This window comes from Oncorhynchus masou, chromosome 27, assembly GCF_036934945.1.
Source record: "Oncorhynchus masou masou isolate Uvic2021 chromosome 27, UVic_Omas_1.1, whole genome shotgun sequence".
Lineage (NCBI taxonomy): Eukaryota > Metazoa > Chordata > Actinopteri > Salmoniformes > Salmonidae > Oncorhynchus > Oncorhynchus masou.
Window position 1 is genome coordinate 38,191,759 of NC_088238.1, and position 17,069 is coordinate 38,208,827.

Genomic DNA, 17,069 nt, shown 5'->3' on the forward strand with positions numbered 1-17,069 from the left:
AAATGTAGGGCTGTGTCCCAAATGACACTGTTCGCTATAGTGCACTACTTTTACTTTTGACTGGAGCCCTATGGGAATATAGTGCCATTTTGGATGCAGCCTAGAGGTGGGGAATCAAAGTGGGTTCCATGTGTGGAACAGAAGTTCTGTGTGATCTTTATGGATTTCATTTAAACATTATGACCACGACCACAACCAGAACACACACACAGAGTACGCACACTCACCGACAAACACACACACACTTTATGGATTCTGTGGTCAGAGTTGTGGTTTTCCTCAGAGTGCATGTGAAACTCATTAGTCTGTTTATGGGTTCGGAGGAAAGACGAAACTGATTGAAACTCCTATCTTGTAAACAGCTCTGTGACAGCCTATTGCGCAAAGACTAAAGACTAAAAACGGATGAATTTAGACAGAGTGGGGTAGTTCTGTCTTCCACCCCCTCCCCATATGACATTGCATGGAGACCAGAACAAGACAACTTCAGGGCCTAGGGAGCTGGATTCCAAAAAAGATTTTAAGACATACAGTTTCTATATTTAAAACATTGATAATTCCTCAGATTTCTTAAAGACAATTTTGAACATTTGGCATAGAGCTGTTGCATGGCATATCACTTTATTTTTGGATTATCAATATGGCCAAATTATCAGTCCTTTGCCAACCAAAAATGTTTCTCAATCCACTTTATTTATTGGGCCTTTAATCATTTGAAGAAAAGTCCGTCCTCCACACCTCTCTCTCCCATAACCCAGAAACCGATAAGCGGTCAGGTGATGACAATTCGTTAGTAGGCGACGGATGAGTGACCTTCCCTCCTTGATAGCCACCTTTCATCAAGTTGTCATTTGTGTAAGAGTTTTGAAATCTGCCACACCCCCTTTGATTTAGCTTCTGTTTTTGAGAAAAGCATACACGCGTTTAAAAACAAGATGGAACTTATTGTGCCTTTAAAATGTCCTACACAACTAATTTAATTTGTTTTTAATCACTTTTCACTTATTTTGGGCTCCACCACTGTAAATGTAATTCAACAGATGAAGCGCGGTCGTGTCTAGAAGGGATGCCGCTAATGTGAAAGTGATGTCAGTTTACATATTCAAGTCAAGTCGGAAATCATTTTAGCTAACCCTAACACTTTTCCTAACCTACTACCTTAATTATCCTAACCAGCTGCTTAAGTTTCGCTGACTTAGGAAAAGGGAGGCAAGAGAGGGCAGAGTAGAGAGGACGCAGGAGTTGCGCAAATCCAATTGAAAAAAAGGCATGGCTTCCATACATTAACCATACACATCCTATCTGCCTGACAGCTTCACTAAAGAAACTCAGAGCCTTGTGTATAGATAAGAACGTTTACTCTCCTCCCCAGCCTGAAATCAAACTCCCAACTCTATTCATGCTGTTGAATAGCACACCTGCCTGCCGTGTCCTGTATGACGATGAGACTGACTGCATCAGACCTTTCCAACGACATTTTATGCAAAACATCATGTTTCCCTCCATAGGATGTCATCATTTGATTTGAATACGACATCAGTTGACCTTTTTAGATTATGAATTGTTTTGTCATAAGATAGGTGTTTGCTTTTAGGGCTCAGTCTATAATATAACTAGGCTTGCAAAAAAAAATGTATCCAAGAGTTCTTGAACATTACAAGCTGACGTTCATTTGCGTTTATGTGGGTCGGTCTGTTTTTACCCGTTTTTTTTTCTAGTTTTACATTCAAGAGGGAAATTGAAAACCGTTCGTCTCATTTGCATAACGTTTTCTCACCGGGGAGAAAGAGGACTCCCCGTACTTCCATACATCATGCTCGAGCCTCATCTACATGAGAACTGTCCCCGCGCACTGACGGGACTTGACCACAATAAAGACAGATGCTCGCAAGCCTTTATGTGGTTAACTGAAAAGGAATTAAGGCGCGTGGTGTTTTAAAAGAAGGTGCCTTGGCATGTTTTCTTTTCTCTCTCTGACAATATTGAGACGAATTGTTATAAATCAATGCATGAATGAACAGAGGATCTGAAAAAAGGCTGTGTTATCAATGGGTCTGGGTTGATAGGACAACCTCGAATTTTGGGAAATGTTTAGGTCTGTCATTTTATTTCACGATGACATTAGTTATTTGACCTATAGTTGTAACAGGACTTTAAAATATTAAATAGGCCTACCTAATTGATGACAGCATCCACGGTGTCTGTCTAAGTAGGCTAGTGCGAGTGTGTTGGCCCACACTGTTTTTCATTTTGGTGTCACATTTTATGTTGTGCAAATCATCAGTTATTGTTTCAAGTGCATTTTGGGGTGTTGCGTTCCCTCATGAATGATAATCAGTGAGATGGCTGTTGAGAATAGAATAGAACACTATTTGATCTGTGATTGTAGAGAAAGGCGCTCGCTCTTGAGAATAAAGAACATCTGCCTCAGTTGAGCGCTTTCATGACGGGCATACGGAAACTGTGGAAACTGGATCACTAAGGTACTGGAATTAACCGAACCGTTTGTTGGGCGATTAGTCCTTGTGCGTCTGTCCGATTCTCTCCATACTCTTGGCCAGATTTTGATGCTGTCCAGCCACAAACGCACTTCGCCCGCCGCTTCTTGAGGGTCGAGTGTGTGTGCGAGTGAGTGAGCGAATGAATAATCCTTTAGATTCAGTAACAACACCATTGAGGGAACTCTGCCCGAGTCGTCCAGTCTAGAGAGAAATTGAGTGAAGGCGAGACGCTGCACGGGGACAATGTCCTGATCCACAACCGTTTACTTTATGGCTACAGTTTAACAGGACCTAACGGATGACTTGCTAAATATAGACCACTATTAACAAACGTTTTAGTTGACGACAAAACATCTACTTACTGGTGTGATTTTGCGAGTTGATTTGGGTTCATTAGACATCTCACCAATCCTCTCCACACACGGACCTTCTCTGCTGTGCTGAACGTTTTTCTAAAAGGTTTGTTCTTGCCTGTATACATTTTCTGTTAATGCTATTTGTAAGTTATGCGTTAGGCTAATGTTTATTTGACATTGCCAATGGTTTGCTTTACTATTTGGTTTCTTTCGCAGAGCAATAAGGCAGAGTGTGCACTTGTATTCGCAAAGCACTTGTTTTTTTTTTAGTTTTCCGATCTGCATTCTGAAGTTTGCCTACACCCTGAAATGAAATACATTTTACGCGCTATTTGAACGATTTATGACACTACTCAATAACATTAATCTCCTAAAAGCCTGGTTTTGAATAAGCTATTTAGTCAATTTGACCAAATTTGCAAATGGGGTCAAAAAATATTTGTCACAAACATGAGTTAGCCTATATGTGTTATGCAAAGTAGGCTGGCTATACGTTAATGGCATTTTGTAGGGTGATTATCCTTTCTGCGTTGTTTCCTCCACCCCATAGTTAAATGTGTTGATTCAATTAAAACAAGTGGCCATGCTAAGCCTTAGCATATGGTGAAGGTGTGTGTGTGCAGATTGACGTTTCAATTTGTTCGTCACGCATGGTAATTGACACCGCCGTTGTTGGGAGAGATGAGACGCATTTTATGCTCTTTCAGGTCTGACCCTCAAGTCCACCGGGAGACCGATATGATTAACCATATTACTGAAAACCTGTTCCAAGTAACTTCTATAGTGATTGTCTGACATAATGTGATTAGTTTATATAGGCTAAATATACTAGCCTTGCTAATTTACAAATGTAGGCTATTCAATCAACAGTTTGTCTTCTTGGCAATAGGTTTTAATGAAGCAGTTTAGTGAGACACATACCACTTCAATAGGCTCTGTTGGAATACTTTCAAAACGCATTCTCCTTCCTTGAGGAAGGCATAATCACGGATATAAATGAAAGGATATTTGACAGTGGTTTAAAGTACTTAAGTAAAAATACTTTAAAGTACTGCTTAAGTAGTTTTTTGGGGTGTCTTTACTATTTAGAATTTTTACAACTTTTACTGCACTACATTCCTCAAGAAAATAATGTACTTTTTACTCCATACATTTTCCCTGTCACCCAGAAGTACTTGTTACATTTTGACAGAAATGGTCAAATTCGCACACTTATCTAGAGAACATCCCTGGTCATCCCTACTGCCTCTGATCTGGCGGACTCACTAAACACAAATGCTTTGTTGAAGTGTTCCCCTGGCTATCCGCCAATAAAAAATAGACTACATTGTGCCGTTTGGTTTAAAACCAAATACTTTGACTTTTACACCAGTAGTATTTTACTGGGTAAACTTTCACTTTTACTTCAGCCATTAAGGTATCTTTTTACTTTAACTCAAGTATGACAATTGGGTACTTGTTCCACCACTGATATTTGAACATGGCCTAGTGTCTCTCCTTCCTCCTATCGGTCTGTCTGTCTTCCCATCAGCATCATCAGTGTAATAGAAAGCTGTTGTGTTGAGGAACCATGTGCAGTCAGTCTGCCTCTGACAGTAATCATCCAATGAATAATGAACACAAAGGACCAGAGAACACACACAAAGTGGTGAATACCAAACAGCTGTCAATGGCAGGCCACAGAAGATGACGGGTGTGTGTGTTCTATAGGCCCAGTGCAGCTGCATGCATGCCTGTAGCAATTATCCTCTCCCTAAATATGGGCTGGGGCAGGAAGGGGGTTGGGTGAGTGTGTGTCTCGGGAAGGGGGTTCCAGTGGATCAGCACATACAATTAAGCGATTTACTGCCTAAAATGACAGCCTCATGACTGGACGTGTGTCCCTCTTTCACGCAAACATGCACGCACCCACATACACACTCCTTTTCTCAGGGCGGTATGTATGTATGTTATCATGTGACTCAGACCTCAATGGGTCTGTTGTCTTTTAACCCTATTATGAACCACAGACATCCAACCAGACAGTCAGTCAGTCAGTCCCCTCTCTCTGAGCCTATGGTATTTTCATGGTTAATTGACTTAGTCTGTATCCCAAGTTCCCAAACCTTGGTTGGTTCTGGTCAAAAGTAGTGCACTATAAAGGGAAGAGGGTGCCATTTGGGATACAGTACTTTCTCTTTGCAAATTAAAAAGCAAAAAAATATATACTTTGTTTGTTCGTGTGACCCACCAATTAAATTAGACAATGATTTTTAGCCGGGAAACAGTCTCCAGTCTCAACTTAGTGGGTAGCCTAGTAAAACAATTGACTTCAGGCTGTTAAAGCAAAGAAAATGAGTCTTATCATCACTGTGATCCAGCCGCTATGATGTCATATCTCTTATCAGAACCTTGTATGTTTTTAGTACTCTCTGTTATCTCTTCCGCCTTGTGTAGTGTCCCTGTTTGATGACGTCATCGTAACATCTTTTCCTCTTCCTCATTCCCAGGCATCCCCAGGTGATGACCTCACTACTGTTCTCCAGCCCCACCCACATTGTCATGAAGGACCGCGAGCTGCCGTCATCCTCCCTCACCCTCCTCCACTACACCGGGACGGCAGTGCCTGTCAAGACACCCGGGGGTGGCCCTTTACCCTCCTCCTCCACCTCTCCATCCCTCTCCAAACCTCAGCCATTCTGCCTACAGACCCTCCAGACCGGCCCTCACCTCCTCGCCAGCATGCAGCTCCAGAAACTCAACTCCCACTACCAGAGTCTGGCTGGAGGTATAAGTGGCGGCGTAGCCTCTGGGCCCACATCAGGACCTCAGAGGGGGTTTGGGGCCTCAACGCTGGGCTCAGCGGGGCAGCTGGTGGGGGGTACCCCTGGAGGTGTTGGAGGGAGGAATCAGGGCTGTGGGGGGATTATTGACTCTGACCCGGTGGACGAGGAGGTTCTGATGTCGTTGGTCGTAGAGCTGGGGTTGGACCAGGCTAACGAGCTGCCTGAACTCTGGCTAGGACAGAACGAGTTTGACTTCATAGCGGATGTACCTGCCGGATGCTGACCCACCCAAATAGAGGGATGAAAGGAGGAGATCTGTGCTCTCTCATTCTTTCCTTTTCATTACTCTCTAGGTTGGATTGACATAAACTCTAATGTCCCGGCTGGGTGCTCACCCAAACACACGAAATTAGACATTTTTTGGGGGTCACCCTCTGTTTTTCTCTAAAGGACAAGTTATGGACACAACCTGACCCAAAAAGAGCATGCTGTTCTTTTGTTTTTCCTCTGTATCCTGTTCTAAATTTTAAAGGAGAAAGGATAGACACAGGGTCTAATGTTTTTGTGTGTCTCACAGAAAATACTATGTTACTGAGGGAACCTGAGCCTCGGCCTGTCTGTCAATTTCACTCTACTTCCCAAGGGCCCCTTACACACACACCGGCAGAAGGAGGGATGGATGGTATTACGATCCGGTAATGGAAGTAGCAGCCGTGAAACAGGCACTTGTCACTTATTCAGTTACCCCAACATTCAGGAGAGTTCAGCGGGTTTGATGGAACATCAGTGTGTGTGTGTGTGTGCATGTGTGTGATTATTCAGGTCCCTGTGACATAAGACAGACATGACAGGAGGCATCAGAAGCCTGTGTAGTCTCGGTGGACCGGAGTAACCTGATCTGTATGGTGCTGTCAGTGTCTGTATCTAAATAAATGAATGAGTCTTAACGTCCGTGGTCTTCATGTACCTGGTAACTCTGTAGGTGAAATTAATCATAGTTCCTCCCCCCTGCCCCATCATTCTCTCTGTCTATTATAAGTTCCACCCCCCTCCATCTCTGTCCCCTGTGGTCCTAGAGCCAAGACGCTCCATTACTACCTACTCTGCTGTAGTACCGTCAATGTGTATGTCCAAAATGGCACCCAATTCCCTATATAGCGCACTACTTTTGACCAGGGCCCATGCACTACTTTTGACCAGAGCCCTGTGTGTCCTGTTCAAAAGTAGTGCTGTGTGTTTTTATATATATGAGAGAATAGGGTGCCATATAGAACATATACAATAGTTCATGAGGGTTACAGGTAATGAGGCGGTTAAAGAAGGGTGACTTTAAAAAAGGGTGACTAAGTTCCCATGTTCCAAGTGTGAGTCACTTGGCATCATCATGCTTCTTTCACCATGTGATTCGTTGGTGTTTTTACCTTTTCGAGTTAGTCAGTCAGTCGGCCGACAGTAGACCAAAGCAGGAGTAGGCTACATATCTAAACAGGGTCCTTATTGTTTTGTAGTTTTAGTTGCTGGATCACTTGATCGTAAGAGAGCACGAGTGTGTGTGTGACTGCTTGCATGGGAAAGTATTCCTGTAAGTTTCCCTTTAAGTTTTGACTCCAAGGAAATGCAAGATAACTACACCAACTTATTTCTTAATCAGAAACCCTTTGAGCTCCAGACTAGCAAGAACATGTACTTTTCATTAAATGTTTGTTTTACTTTCCTTATGACATATCTGATATTTTTGTGGTCTTTTTTTTTTGTTTTAGCTTGAGAAACACTTCTTGTTATTGATTTTGTAAAGGAAAGAAAATGTTGGAGAAAAAAAATTAATCACTTGTCTAGCAACTGCACTGATTGTATGGTCCTAAGTTTCTCTCTTTAAATCACACCTTTTTTTTAAATTGAGACCTTATTTTAGAAAGGGAGAGGGACCTATTTCTTTTTTTTTAATCTCTTTTGTTTTTGAAATGACAGATGGAATCATAACTGATGTTGATTTTTGTTTTAGCACTTTCTCCGTTTGCATCTCATTTGTATCTTTATGAAAATATGTACTAGATCATATTTAAATGCTTGTATTTTTGTTACTTCTCTGCATTTGGGGGAAAATAAAGAATACCAACCTGAATCGTATTTGTCATTACGCCGACCAGATGCAACATTTGTACATACTATTTTAGTAAATTCATTCATAAACCCTTGATTGCTGAGAACTGTTAACATTTTATAACATGTCGCCATCTAGTGGTGACTTCTCAAATCAACAGGTCACGCAAATCTTATAATGAAAGGAAAATGGGCTGTTGGCCTATACAGAAACAGAACAGAATATTCGTAGGCATGATTTTTTTAGAAAGATTTGTCAAACATATAAAAACACACTATTGATAGGCTACAACAGACACACTGTTGCATGTTTATTGAGGGCCAGGGGTCAAGCATAATGCGGTGCCTTTGTGTAAGTCCTTAACTTCTGTAACTATGAGAAGATAAATAGAGCAGACACTTAAAGCATATGAAAGCAAGCTGCCAGAAAGGACGTCACTAGTGACATTTGTCATGGGAATTGGGAACACGTGCCTCAGAACAGCTTTATTATCTCGTGCCGCATAAACTGAATGGCCCGCTGGCATTTCCTGAGAGATATGGACAATTTACATTTGAGAGACTCGGAGAAGACAAAAACACATAGGCTACAGTACATACCAATATATATATATATATATATATATTTATTAGGATGAAGACATGTAGGCTAGACTTGCGAATCAGTATATTCATTTTAGGAAAATAAGTTAACCTGTATGTGCGTTGCTTAGGCATATTACAATTTGAGAATATAGTAATGAGTGTAGGGAGCGGGAAGCAAACCCAGATCTCTGGCGTGTTAGGCAAACATCCTACACATCACGCCAATAGTGTTAATACACTTGGTGAGAATTGTAACATGGCTCATATAGCGAGGATCGCTACAATAGGATCGCTATTTGAAATGTATAAAATATTTACAATTATATAAGAATCAGTGAAAGCCATATCAGTATTTGTACCATTCAATACAATACAAATACTGACGTATGTGTACCTGGCCTGCTAAAATAACCATCTTCCGTATTTCTAACAAGTTCAAGGAACATCCAGTTGCAGTTACTCTCCGCGACACTAGAGAGCGGACCATATAAACTCCGCTCTGTTTGCCCCTCGTCAGCACAATACTCGGTCTTATTTTCTAAGGCCTGAAAGTGGGAGGTCCTTTTTCCCGCAGACTCCAACATGGTGAGCTGTGTTTCCGAACGATTCTCGCCAGAATCATCGTCAAACATCACTTTTTCTGAATATAATAACCCACATATAACTATGATAATTTGTAAAGACAAACATTTGGCGATGGCTCGTCCCTGTATTGAAATAAGGACTTACGTTTTGGTCTATGAAACGATATTCGAAAAAAAAAAAAAATTATTTCACCATCGGCTAGCTAGCTAGTGTCAATTCTGCCCATTTGAACCAAATGTTTCTGTTACCAATACTTTTACGTTCAAAAGTGTTTTCCTGAGCACAAACTTTTTGCAGAGAATTGGGTCAATATAAACCTTGTTGTGTTTTTATCGAGTAGGCCACGGTCGGAATTGTCATTCAAGGACCGTGTAGGAAATGAATATATTGTACGCCGAACTCTGCTAGCCAGACAGTGGTGTTTCGAATGAAACTGTTGTTAGGCTGGAAGTTTAACTACATTAGTTGGGTTGACAAGTTATTTTTCTGGTTGCTAGGCACGAGGACCGAAGAAGCACCTGAAGCGCGTTGCAGCGCCTAAGCATTGGATGCTTGACAAGCTCACCGGAGTGTTCGTAAGTACATGCTACTTCATACCTAAATTATAAAACCACAATGTTACATTTTTAGTTGCAGACTAGCATGCCGATTATTAGCTAAATTGAAGGGCATATCTATGGCCGCGTCGCATAGAAACGACTAGATCCTGCAAAGATGTTGGGAAATGCAAGATGTCAAGAAGCTAAAATGGTGGGGTGACTTAAACTCTCCACTCGGTGCATAACGTTGATTGTAGTCTTTCTGAATATTCTCTGGTGTATGGCGAACCACCTGCAACTGAACAGACATTTATAAGACACAAAGAAAGTATAGGCAATAACATGTTTGTTGAAAATTACTTGACACATTGCTGTTTTAATGCATAGTTATATCTTCCTGTGTATACTTGTCTGCTGAACCAACGTGGTCTATAGCTGTCATTGTTTTACTGTTCATATAGTAGTTAAAATAGCACACCCAATTTTATCTATGTAGGCGCCTCGTCCCTCCACCGGTCCCCACAAGCTGAGGGAGTGCCTGCCCCTCATCATCTTCCTCAGGAACCGTCTGAAGTACGCCCTGACCGGAGATGAGGTCAAAAAGATTTGCATGCAGAGGTTCATCAAGATCGATGGCAAGGTCCGCACCGACATCACCTACCCCACTGGCTTCATGGGTGAGTTGGGTTTAATGAGTGAGGAAGGGAAAGGGTGAGTATGTTCTGACGAAGGGAGAGGAGTATAGTTTGCAGTGATGTGACTTTCCCTATTGATTTCATAGGGGAGAGGGGTGGAAGATGATAGGTGTGGGTGAAGGGAAATGAGAATGAAGTGAAGGACTGGAGGGAAGAAGGGGGAGGGTACTGTTCCACTCATTCACTCATTTCACCTAGCCCGTGACTAGAGCAGGAAATAAGAGCAATGAAGACAATATTTGGTTTTGATCAATGAGCTGAAAATAATCTCACCAATACCTCTAAGAAGTTCTGAGCTCTAACTTAAAGTAGGGATGCATTTTGTAGTATTTGAGCAGGTTATATGACGTGTATCTCCTCCTTGCTGTGAAATTGCATATGTAAATGTTTCTCGTGTGTCCCAGTCTAAGGATGGGATGTTGTTGTGATGAGCTTATCACATTGGATGCAAGGCACTGAACTGACCGAAGACGACGACTTTAAATATCTAAAGAGTTTTGCGCTTAGCCTGATTTGGTAGATGGCACGCTTAGTGTTTGGAGTGAGTTTAGTTGTAGCTCGTCTGGGCTTTGGTGGTGTCTTGATCACGCTTGTCAAATTATTCCTCACTTGTTTTCTCATTTTGTCTTAATGGCTTCTGGTTAGATAAGTGCACAACACACCCTCACATCAGATGGCTGGACATCTGTGGACCCACTTAAAGGAATTTAATCTCTTTTTGGATCTTCACCCATATCCTCCGAGGGGCTCAAGCAAACTTGTACACACACCAGTAGACATTCACTCTCATATTCACGTGGTTTCTCAGGCACACATCTTCACATGTACCCCATTAGACTTTCATGCACACACCATCTTGCACGCACACACACTTCTGTACGACTTTTATTCCTGCCAAGAGAGCTATGATGGTGTTGTGATTCATTTCCCGGGCTAGGTGAAACCTCACATTATGTAAATGCAGACCATGTAACGCGTCTTCTTTAAGGCTAGCTCACACACTGCTGTTAGAATATACAGTGGGATGTTAGCCGAGCCATCTAATGTACTATGGAGTGGATTTGTCGCTGGACCATGCCCTCCCGCATTGGTGCACCACAAGGCTAGATCACATGCTTTGATGGAAAAACGGTGTGAGATGTTTTCCTCTGATACACAATTGAGTCTAGAGGATTTGTATAGTGCCCCTCTAGTAGTCTGATATTTTGCCTAGCTAGCTGGTGTACAATGGAATGGGTTGTGTTGTGCTTCTTGTTAGTATCTGACCTGGGTGGTAGATGGGCCAGTAACCAAAAGGTTGCTGGTTCGAATCCCGAGCCGACAAGGTAAAAGGGGAACGTGACCTTAATTGCTCTGTTGATAATGGCAGACCCTGGCCACGACCCCACTCTCCGGGGGTGTCGCAGGAGTGAGATATGCACAAACACATGTCCAATTCACCTGTATTAATACACACTTGTACCTGTGTGAAATACGACGAATGTAAGCACCAACCTAATTATTACTATTATGAACGGACTAAATATTGTTGGGTTGACTGTCATTCAGTTGGTTTGACTGTCATTCTAACTACTGGTATCTGAAATGCGCAGTGTCATTTTGTTCCCAGTCATGAGAATTTGATCCTGACTGACTTTATTGAATTTGGTCTGATGCATCCTATTTTGGTGTTGGCCTGTTCTGGATTTGATCATTGATATGAATGCGTAATGTCTGTCTGTAGATGTGATCAGCATTGAGAAAACTGGAGAGCATTTCCGTCTGATCTATGATGTGAAGGGACGTTTCACTGTTCACCGCATCACCGCTGAGGAGGCCCAGGTATGCCACGTTGTCACACATGGTTGCGAGTCTAGTTATTCACAGCTCAAGCCTGTCTTTAAACCAAGCAGTACAAGTACAATATGATCTTCTGTATGGAGGGAGCAATGAAGACAGTCTTTGGTTTTGATCAACGAGCTGAAAAAACCCTCACCAATACCTCTAAGAAGTTCTGAGCTCCAACCAAAAGAATTGGATGAATCCTAATGTGAAAGGGTTACAAATTCAAACTTTTGTGTAAATGCCTGCCTGGCCTGGTTTCATTTTGAGTAGTTATGCCTGTTTATCACATTAGGATTTAGACTTCAAAACCAAGTGGATAATCCATTTTTTAAAGTCATATCTTACATTTTACGTGTCAGCAGTAAAATATTTTTGTACTATCAGCAGTTGACTAATGAAACATTCTAGTGGATTTTCCCTTTTAATTAAGCATTTACACTTGCGAGTCTAGGTTTGGGAAGCCATGCCATAACAATCACTCACTCTCCCCCTCTCCTTCCCTCTAGTACAAACTGTGCAAGGTGAAGAAGAACCTCATCGGCACCAAAGGAGTCCCCCACCTGGTGACCCACGACGCACGCACCATCCGCTACCCCGACCCCCTCATCAAGGTCAACGACACAGTCCGCATCGACCTCGCCACCGGCAAGATCACAGAACACATCAAGTTCGACACAGGTAACATCACGGTTAAAAATATATACTTTTAAAGTGATTGAAAGGGAAATGTATACATGTGGGGAAAGGGGTCTTTAAGGTTTGCCTGATAGATTTTTGAAGTGTTACATATCAAATCTATTAAGTGTGCGGGGTGGTAGTAATGTCTGGCTTGTCTTGAATTTAGTCAAATTGAACAATTATTATAAAAGCAGGATAAGTTACAGTGCAGCTTGTTCAGTGCTGCACTCATCAACTAGTTTCCTACTATCCCTGTCTATCTTGCATCCCACGGCTGGCAGGGACCGTTGATCTCAGACACTGTTACACGGGCAGAGTAACTAAATCAAGATTTTGTGTAGTCTTGCTTATCCCATGGTAGAGGGGTTACATTTTCTTCAATGGTGAATGTAGAACTGGATTGTTGACTCATTTTGACACTTTGTAGGAAAAATAAATTGTGAAAGATGGTGGTCTATTCATACAGACCCTTGGATCCACTAAGCACCATCTTTGAAACTTTTTGCAGACTTGACTGATGCAAAGCAAAAATACTACCCAATCAAATTTGACATACTTTTGAAGTACCGTCTTTACCCTCATCGCTCTCTCCCCTTTTGTCTCCCCTCTCTTTTCCCTGTAGGTAACCTGTGCATGGTGACCGGTGGTGCCAATTTGGGGCGTATTGGTATCATCACCAACAGGGAGAGGCATCCTGGCTCGTTTGACGTTGTGCACGTCAAGGATAGCGCTGGAAACATCTTCGCCACCAGGCTTGGAAACATCTTCATCATTGGCAAGGTAAGTAGAGAAGACTCATACACGTGCACTAAAACACATACCTGCACATCCACACACACCTTTGCATACAAACATGAGCTATACTACACCCTGACGACACTGCTCATCCCCTCCATTTCTTGACACTCATGTAGTTGCTCAATACTCATGTGTGATTGTACGGAGGTAGAACAAAGCCAATGCTATGTCTTCGGTACCAGCGTGTTATTGTCTGCTGGTTCTATCCTCAATCGCTGGCACACTTGACAATGATGAACAGTAGCTTTACCAACCATCCCAAAATGACACAACTTCAGATTTGATAGGAAGTATGTTCTATAGACAGACCCGTTCAAGGGACAGTTCACCCAAATTACACAATTGGTCCTTACCATGTAAGCAGTCTATGGACAAGTTATGACAGCAATCCATGCTTTGGTTTCCCTGGCACTGTTTCTACATGCTAATTTTTCAGCATTTGTGGCACAAATTCCATTTAATGTTAACAATTTTGCACCTTTTCAAATCATCTGTAAATGACTTTGTGCTTCACAATACATTTTAGATCAATGGTCGCCAACCTTTCCTGGCATGATAGCTCCTTTAAAAAAGGAAACATGTTGAGTGTTGTTTTTCTAGCTTTAAAATTGCCATGTTCTCTTCCCTGTGTCTTTAATATACTGTGAGCTACTCCTAGGTGGGCTATGAGCTCGCGATCTACCTGTTGGAGACCTATGCTTTTAGATATTGCCAGATGATTTGGACATGATAAGCGAAAAATGCTAATATCGGTCCTGCTAGCATTTGGAAACTGTGCCATGACAACTAAACCAAAGCATGGATTGCAGTCATACCTTTTCCATAGACAGGGTAAGAAAACATGTCATTTGGGTGAACTATCCCTTTAACACAAGTAAATACTACAGCCTGATCAATTTATCGGTCCCAAGCGTTGTTGACAGGTTTTGGTTGTTTATCATTTTAATCCCCTCCCCAATTTTTGATCTTGTCTCATCGCTGCAACTCCAACAAGCTCGGGAGAGGTGAAGGTCAAGTCATGCGTCCCCCAAAACATGACCCGCCTACTCATGCTCTTAACACTCGCCAGCTTAACCCGGAGGCCAGCCCCACCAATGTGTTGGAGGAAACACGGTTCAGCTGGTGACCGGGGTCAGCCCACCGGCACCCACTTGCCACAAGGAGTTGCTAGAGCGCCATGAGCCAATTTAAGCCCTACCGGTCTAACCCGGACGACGCTGGGCCAATTGTGTGCTGTGCTATGGGACTTCCACAGCCTGAGAAATTAACCCGGGTCTGTAGTAAATACCTATAGCACTGCATGCGATGCATTGCCTTAGACTGCTGTGCCACTCGCAAGGATGGTTTTGGTCTTTTTAGACTAACATCAGTAGTTGTTACAGCTAAGATGAAATGTTCCTAAGAATCAGCATTCACTTTAAATTTCATCTTTTGTCCACTTACTTTTGTAGATTCCCTCTTTACCGGCATTCTTTTGTAATATATTCAGTTTACTCTCTCCCTCCCCCATCTCCAGGGCAACAAGCCGTGGGTGTCCCTGCCCCGTGGAAAGGGTATTCGTCTCACAATCGCTGAGGAGAGAGACAAGAGAATCGCTGCCAAGGCCGGCAGCAGCTAAGTCCTATATGTAGGTCTAGGCATCCTTGCTTTGAAATAAAAACAATGTTATTTACAACAAAATCCAACCCCTGACTTGACTATTGTTTTCCATGTTGTTGATTAGTGAATTATCGGGGTTGTAAATTATTTGAAAAGGAAATGTATTTTGATGAAATGTTTATGTAGGTTTCTTGTCAACTAGTGAGAGGTGGATGAGTATTTTGTTACAATTAGGCCTGTTATTTACACAGGCTAGTGCATATATGATCATCTCACTGAACATTACAGTATGTGCTAAGCATGTTGTGATAATTGCCATTTAACACTTCACATTCACTTAAACCAGTATTCGGGTCATTATGTATATTGGCACTCAGTCTTCTATGAACATTGTCATGCACTGGAAGGTGTGGTTTGGGTGATGTGGTATGTTATTGCTGCTGGTCATTAGGGGGATGTCTTCCAGTTTTCACCTTGCAGAAGACCATGGAGAAGAGGGCTGCAAGCAGCAATGGTAGGGTTCAAGCTACGGCTCCACAGTGCCACCATCAGGACACATTGCCGTAGTGCACGCTACACAGAACAACAATTTAAAAGATCCTACTGTGTTATTTAATATAAAGACGCTGGTCAATTGAAAGGTATATAAGGGCCTAATCTATGGATTTCACATACCTTAAAGAAGTAGGGGTTGTGGATCAGTAAAGCAGTCGGTATCTGGTGTTGCCGTCTGCCTCACTGCACGACACGTCTCCTATAGTTGATCAGATTGTTGCTTGTTGACTCCAATCGCTGGGCTGTTGCTGGATATGGGCAGGAACTAGACCGCTGTTGTGCGTGTCAATCCAGAGCATCCCAAACATACTCAATTGGTGACATGTCTGAGTTTGAAGGTCATGGAAAAACTAGGGACAGTTTCAGCTTTCAGGAATTGAGTACAGATCCTTGCGACATGGAGCTGCGCATTATGTTGAAACATGAGGGTGATGGTGGCGGATGAATGGTGCGACAATGGCCCTGAGGGTCTCGTTACCTTTCTCTGTACATTTAAATGACCATCAATTAAATGTGATTGTGTTTGTTGTCTGTAGCTTATGGGGGCACTCGGTTCACAACATTGACATGTCCACACAATGCCATCTGCCCGGTACAGTTGAAACCGGAATTCATCTGTGAAGAGCGCACTTCTCCAGTGGCCATCGAAGGTGAGCATTTGTCCAATGAAGTTGACCCTGGTGAGGACGATGAGCACACAGATTAACTTTGGTGAGATGGTTTCTGCCGGTTCAGACATTTTTCAAATGAACAAACCTGCAGTTACTTCAGCTGTGCCTTAGTGCCTGGTCTCCAACTATCTCCCAGCTGAAGAAGCCGAATGTGGAGGTCCTGGGCTGGCGTGGTTACACGTGGTCTGCGGTTGTGAGGCAGGATGGAGGTACTGCCAAATTCTCTAAAAGGACATTACAGGCGGCTTATGGTAGTCACAATTAATATTGAATTCTCTGGAAAGAGCTCTTGGATATTCCTGCAGGCAGCATGCCAAATTAACGCTCTCCACAAATCTTGAAATGGCTGTGGTGTTGTGTGACGAAACTGCACATTTTAGAGTGGACTTTTGTCGCCAGCACAAGGTCCATCTGTGTAATGATCATGCTACACCTGTCAGGTGGACATATTATCTTGGCGAAGGAAAAATGCACACTAATAGGGATGTAAACAAATTTGTGCACAACATTTGAGAGAAATAAGCTTTTTATGTGTATGTATAATTTCTCAGGAACTTTTATTTCAGCTCATAAAACATGGGACCAATACTTCACATGTTGCTAATGCTCAAAGTCGAACAGATTGAGCGATATGCTTTGATGTATTATGGACCCTTTTAACCCTAAGTGTCAATAAATACATTTAGACCCCAACTGGTCAAAAATGTCCATGTCCAAATATTATTTTGATCCTTCTGTAATTTTAGGAGTTTGTCAAACAACTACTTACTGGACAAAAAACTGCATACCATGATTTCTGTGTTAATATGGAAGAATAA

General features: G+C 42.3%; 2 protein-coding genes and 3 non-coding genes across 5 annotated transcripts; all 5 read left to right on the forward strand.

Moving 5' to 3' along the window:
• Positions 1 to 2,066: 2,066 nt before the first annotated feature.
• LOC135516095 (cbp/p300-interacting transactivator 1-like) lies at positions 2,067 to 7,744 on the forward strand. Its single transcript, XM_064940132.1, has 2 exons — positions 2,067 to 2,960; positions 5,347 to 7,744. Exon 2 carries the CDS (start codon positions 5,360 to 5,362, stop codon positions 5,903 to 5,905), a length of 546 nt encoding a protein of 181 aa, XP_064796204.1. The 5' UTR covers positions 2,067 to 2,960; positions 5,347 to 5,359; the 3' UTR covers positions 5,906 to 7,744.
• Positions 7,745 to 8,844: 1,100 nt separating this feature from the next.
• Positions 8,845 to 15,111, forward strand: LOC135516096 (small ribosomal subunit protein eS4). The gene is made up of 7 exons (XM_064940133.1): positions 8,845 to 8,892; positions 9,390 to 9,467; positions 9,928 to 10,108; positions 11,850 to 11,947; positions 12,457 to 12,628; positions 13,251 to 13,408; positions 14,943 to 15,111. Exons 1-7 carry the CDS (start codon positions 8,890 to 8,892, stop codon positions 15,042 to 15,044), a joined length of 792 nt encoding a protein of 263 aa, XP_064796205.1. The 5' UTR covers positions 8,845 to 8,889; the 3' UTR covers positions 15,045 to 15,111.
• Positions 10,350 to 10,425, forward strand: LOC135516611 (small nucleolar RNA SNORD61). Its single transcript, XR_010451958.1, has one exon. It is a non-coding gene; the product is annotated as a small nucleolar RNA SNORD61 (small nucleolar RNA).
• Positions 12,052 to 12,127, forward strand: LOC135516612 (small nucleolar RNA SNORD61). The gene has a single exon (XR_010451959.1). It is a non-coding gene; the product is annotated as a small nucleolar RNA SNORD61 (small nucleolar RNA).
• LOC135516605 (small nucleolar RNA SNORA57) lies at positions 13,518 to 13,652 on the forward strand. Its single transcript, XR_010451952.1, has one exon. It is a non-coding gene; the product is annotated as a small nucleolar RNA SNORA57 (small nucleolar RNA).
• Positions 15,112 to 17,069: the final 1,958 nt, after the last annotated feature.

What these genes read in the sequence shown, in the direction of transcription:
- LOC135516095 (XM_064940132.1), top strand. Translation starts at nt 5,360, where the DNA reads ATGACCTCACTACTGTTCTCCAGCCCCACCCACATTGTCATGAAGGAC.
- LOC135516096 (XM_064940133.1), top strand. An exon ending in ACAAGCTCACCGGAGTGTTC is followed by an intron (nt 9,468 to 9,927) that starts GTAAGTACATGC and finishes TTATCTATGTAG; the next exon opens with GCGCCTCGTCCCTCCACCGG. An exon ending in ACACATCAAGTTCGACACAG is followed by an intron (nt 12,629 to 13,250) that starts GTAACATCACGG and finishes TTTTCCCTGTAG; the next exon opens with GTAACCTGTGCATGGTGACC.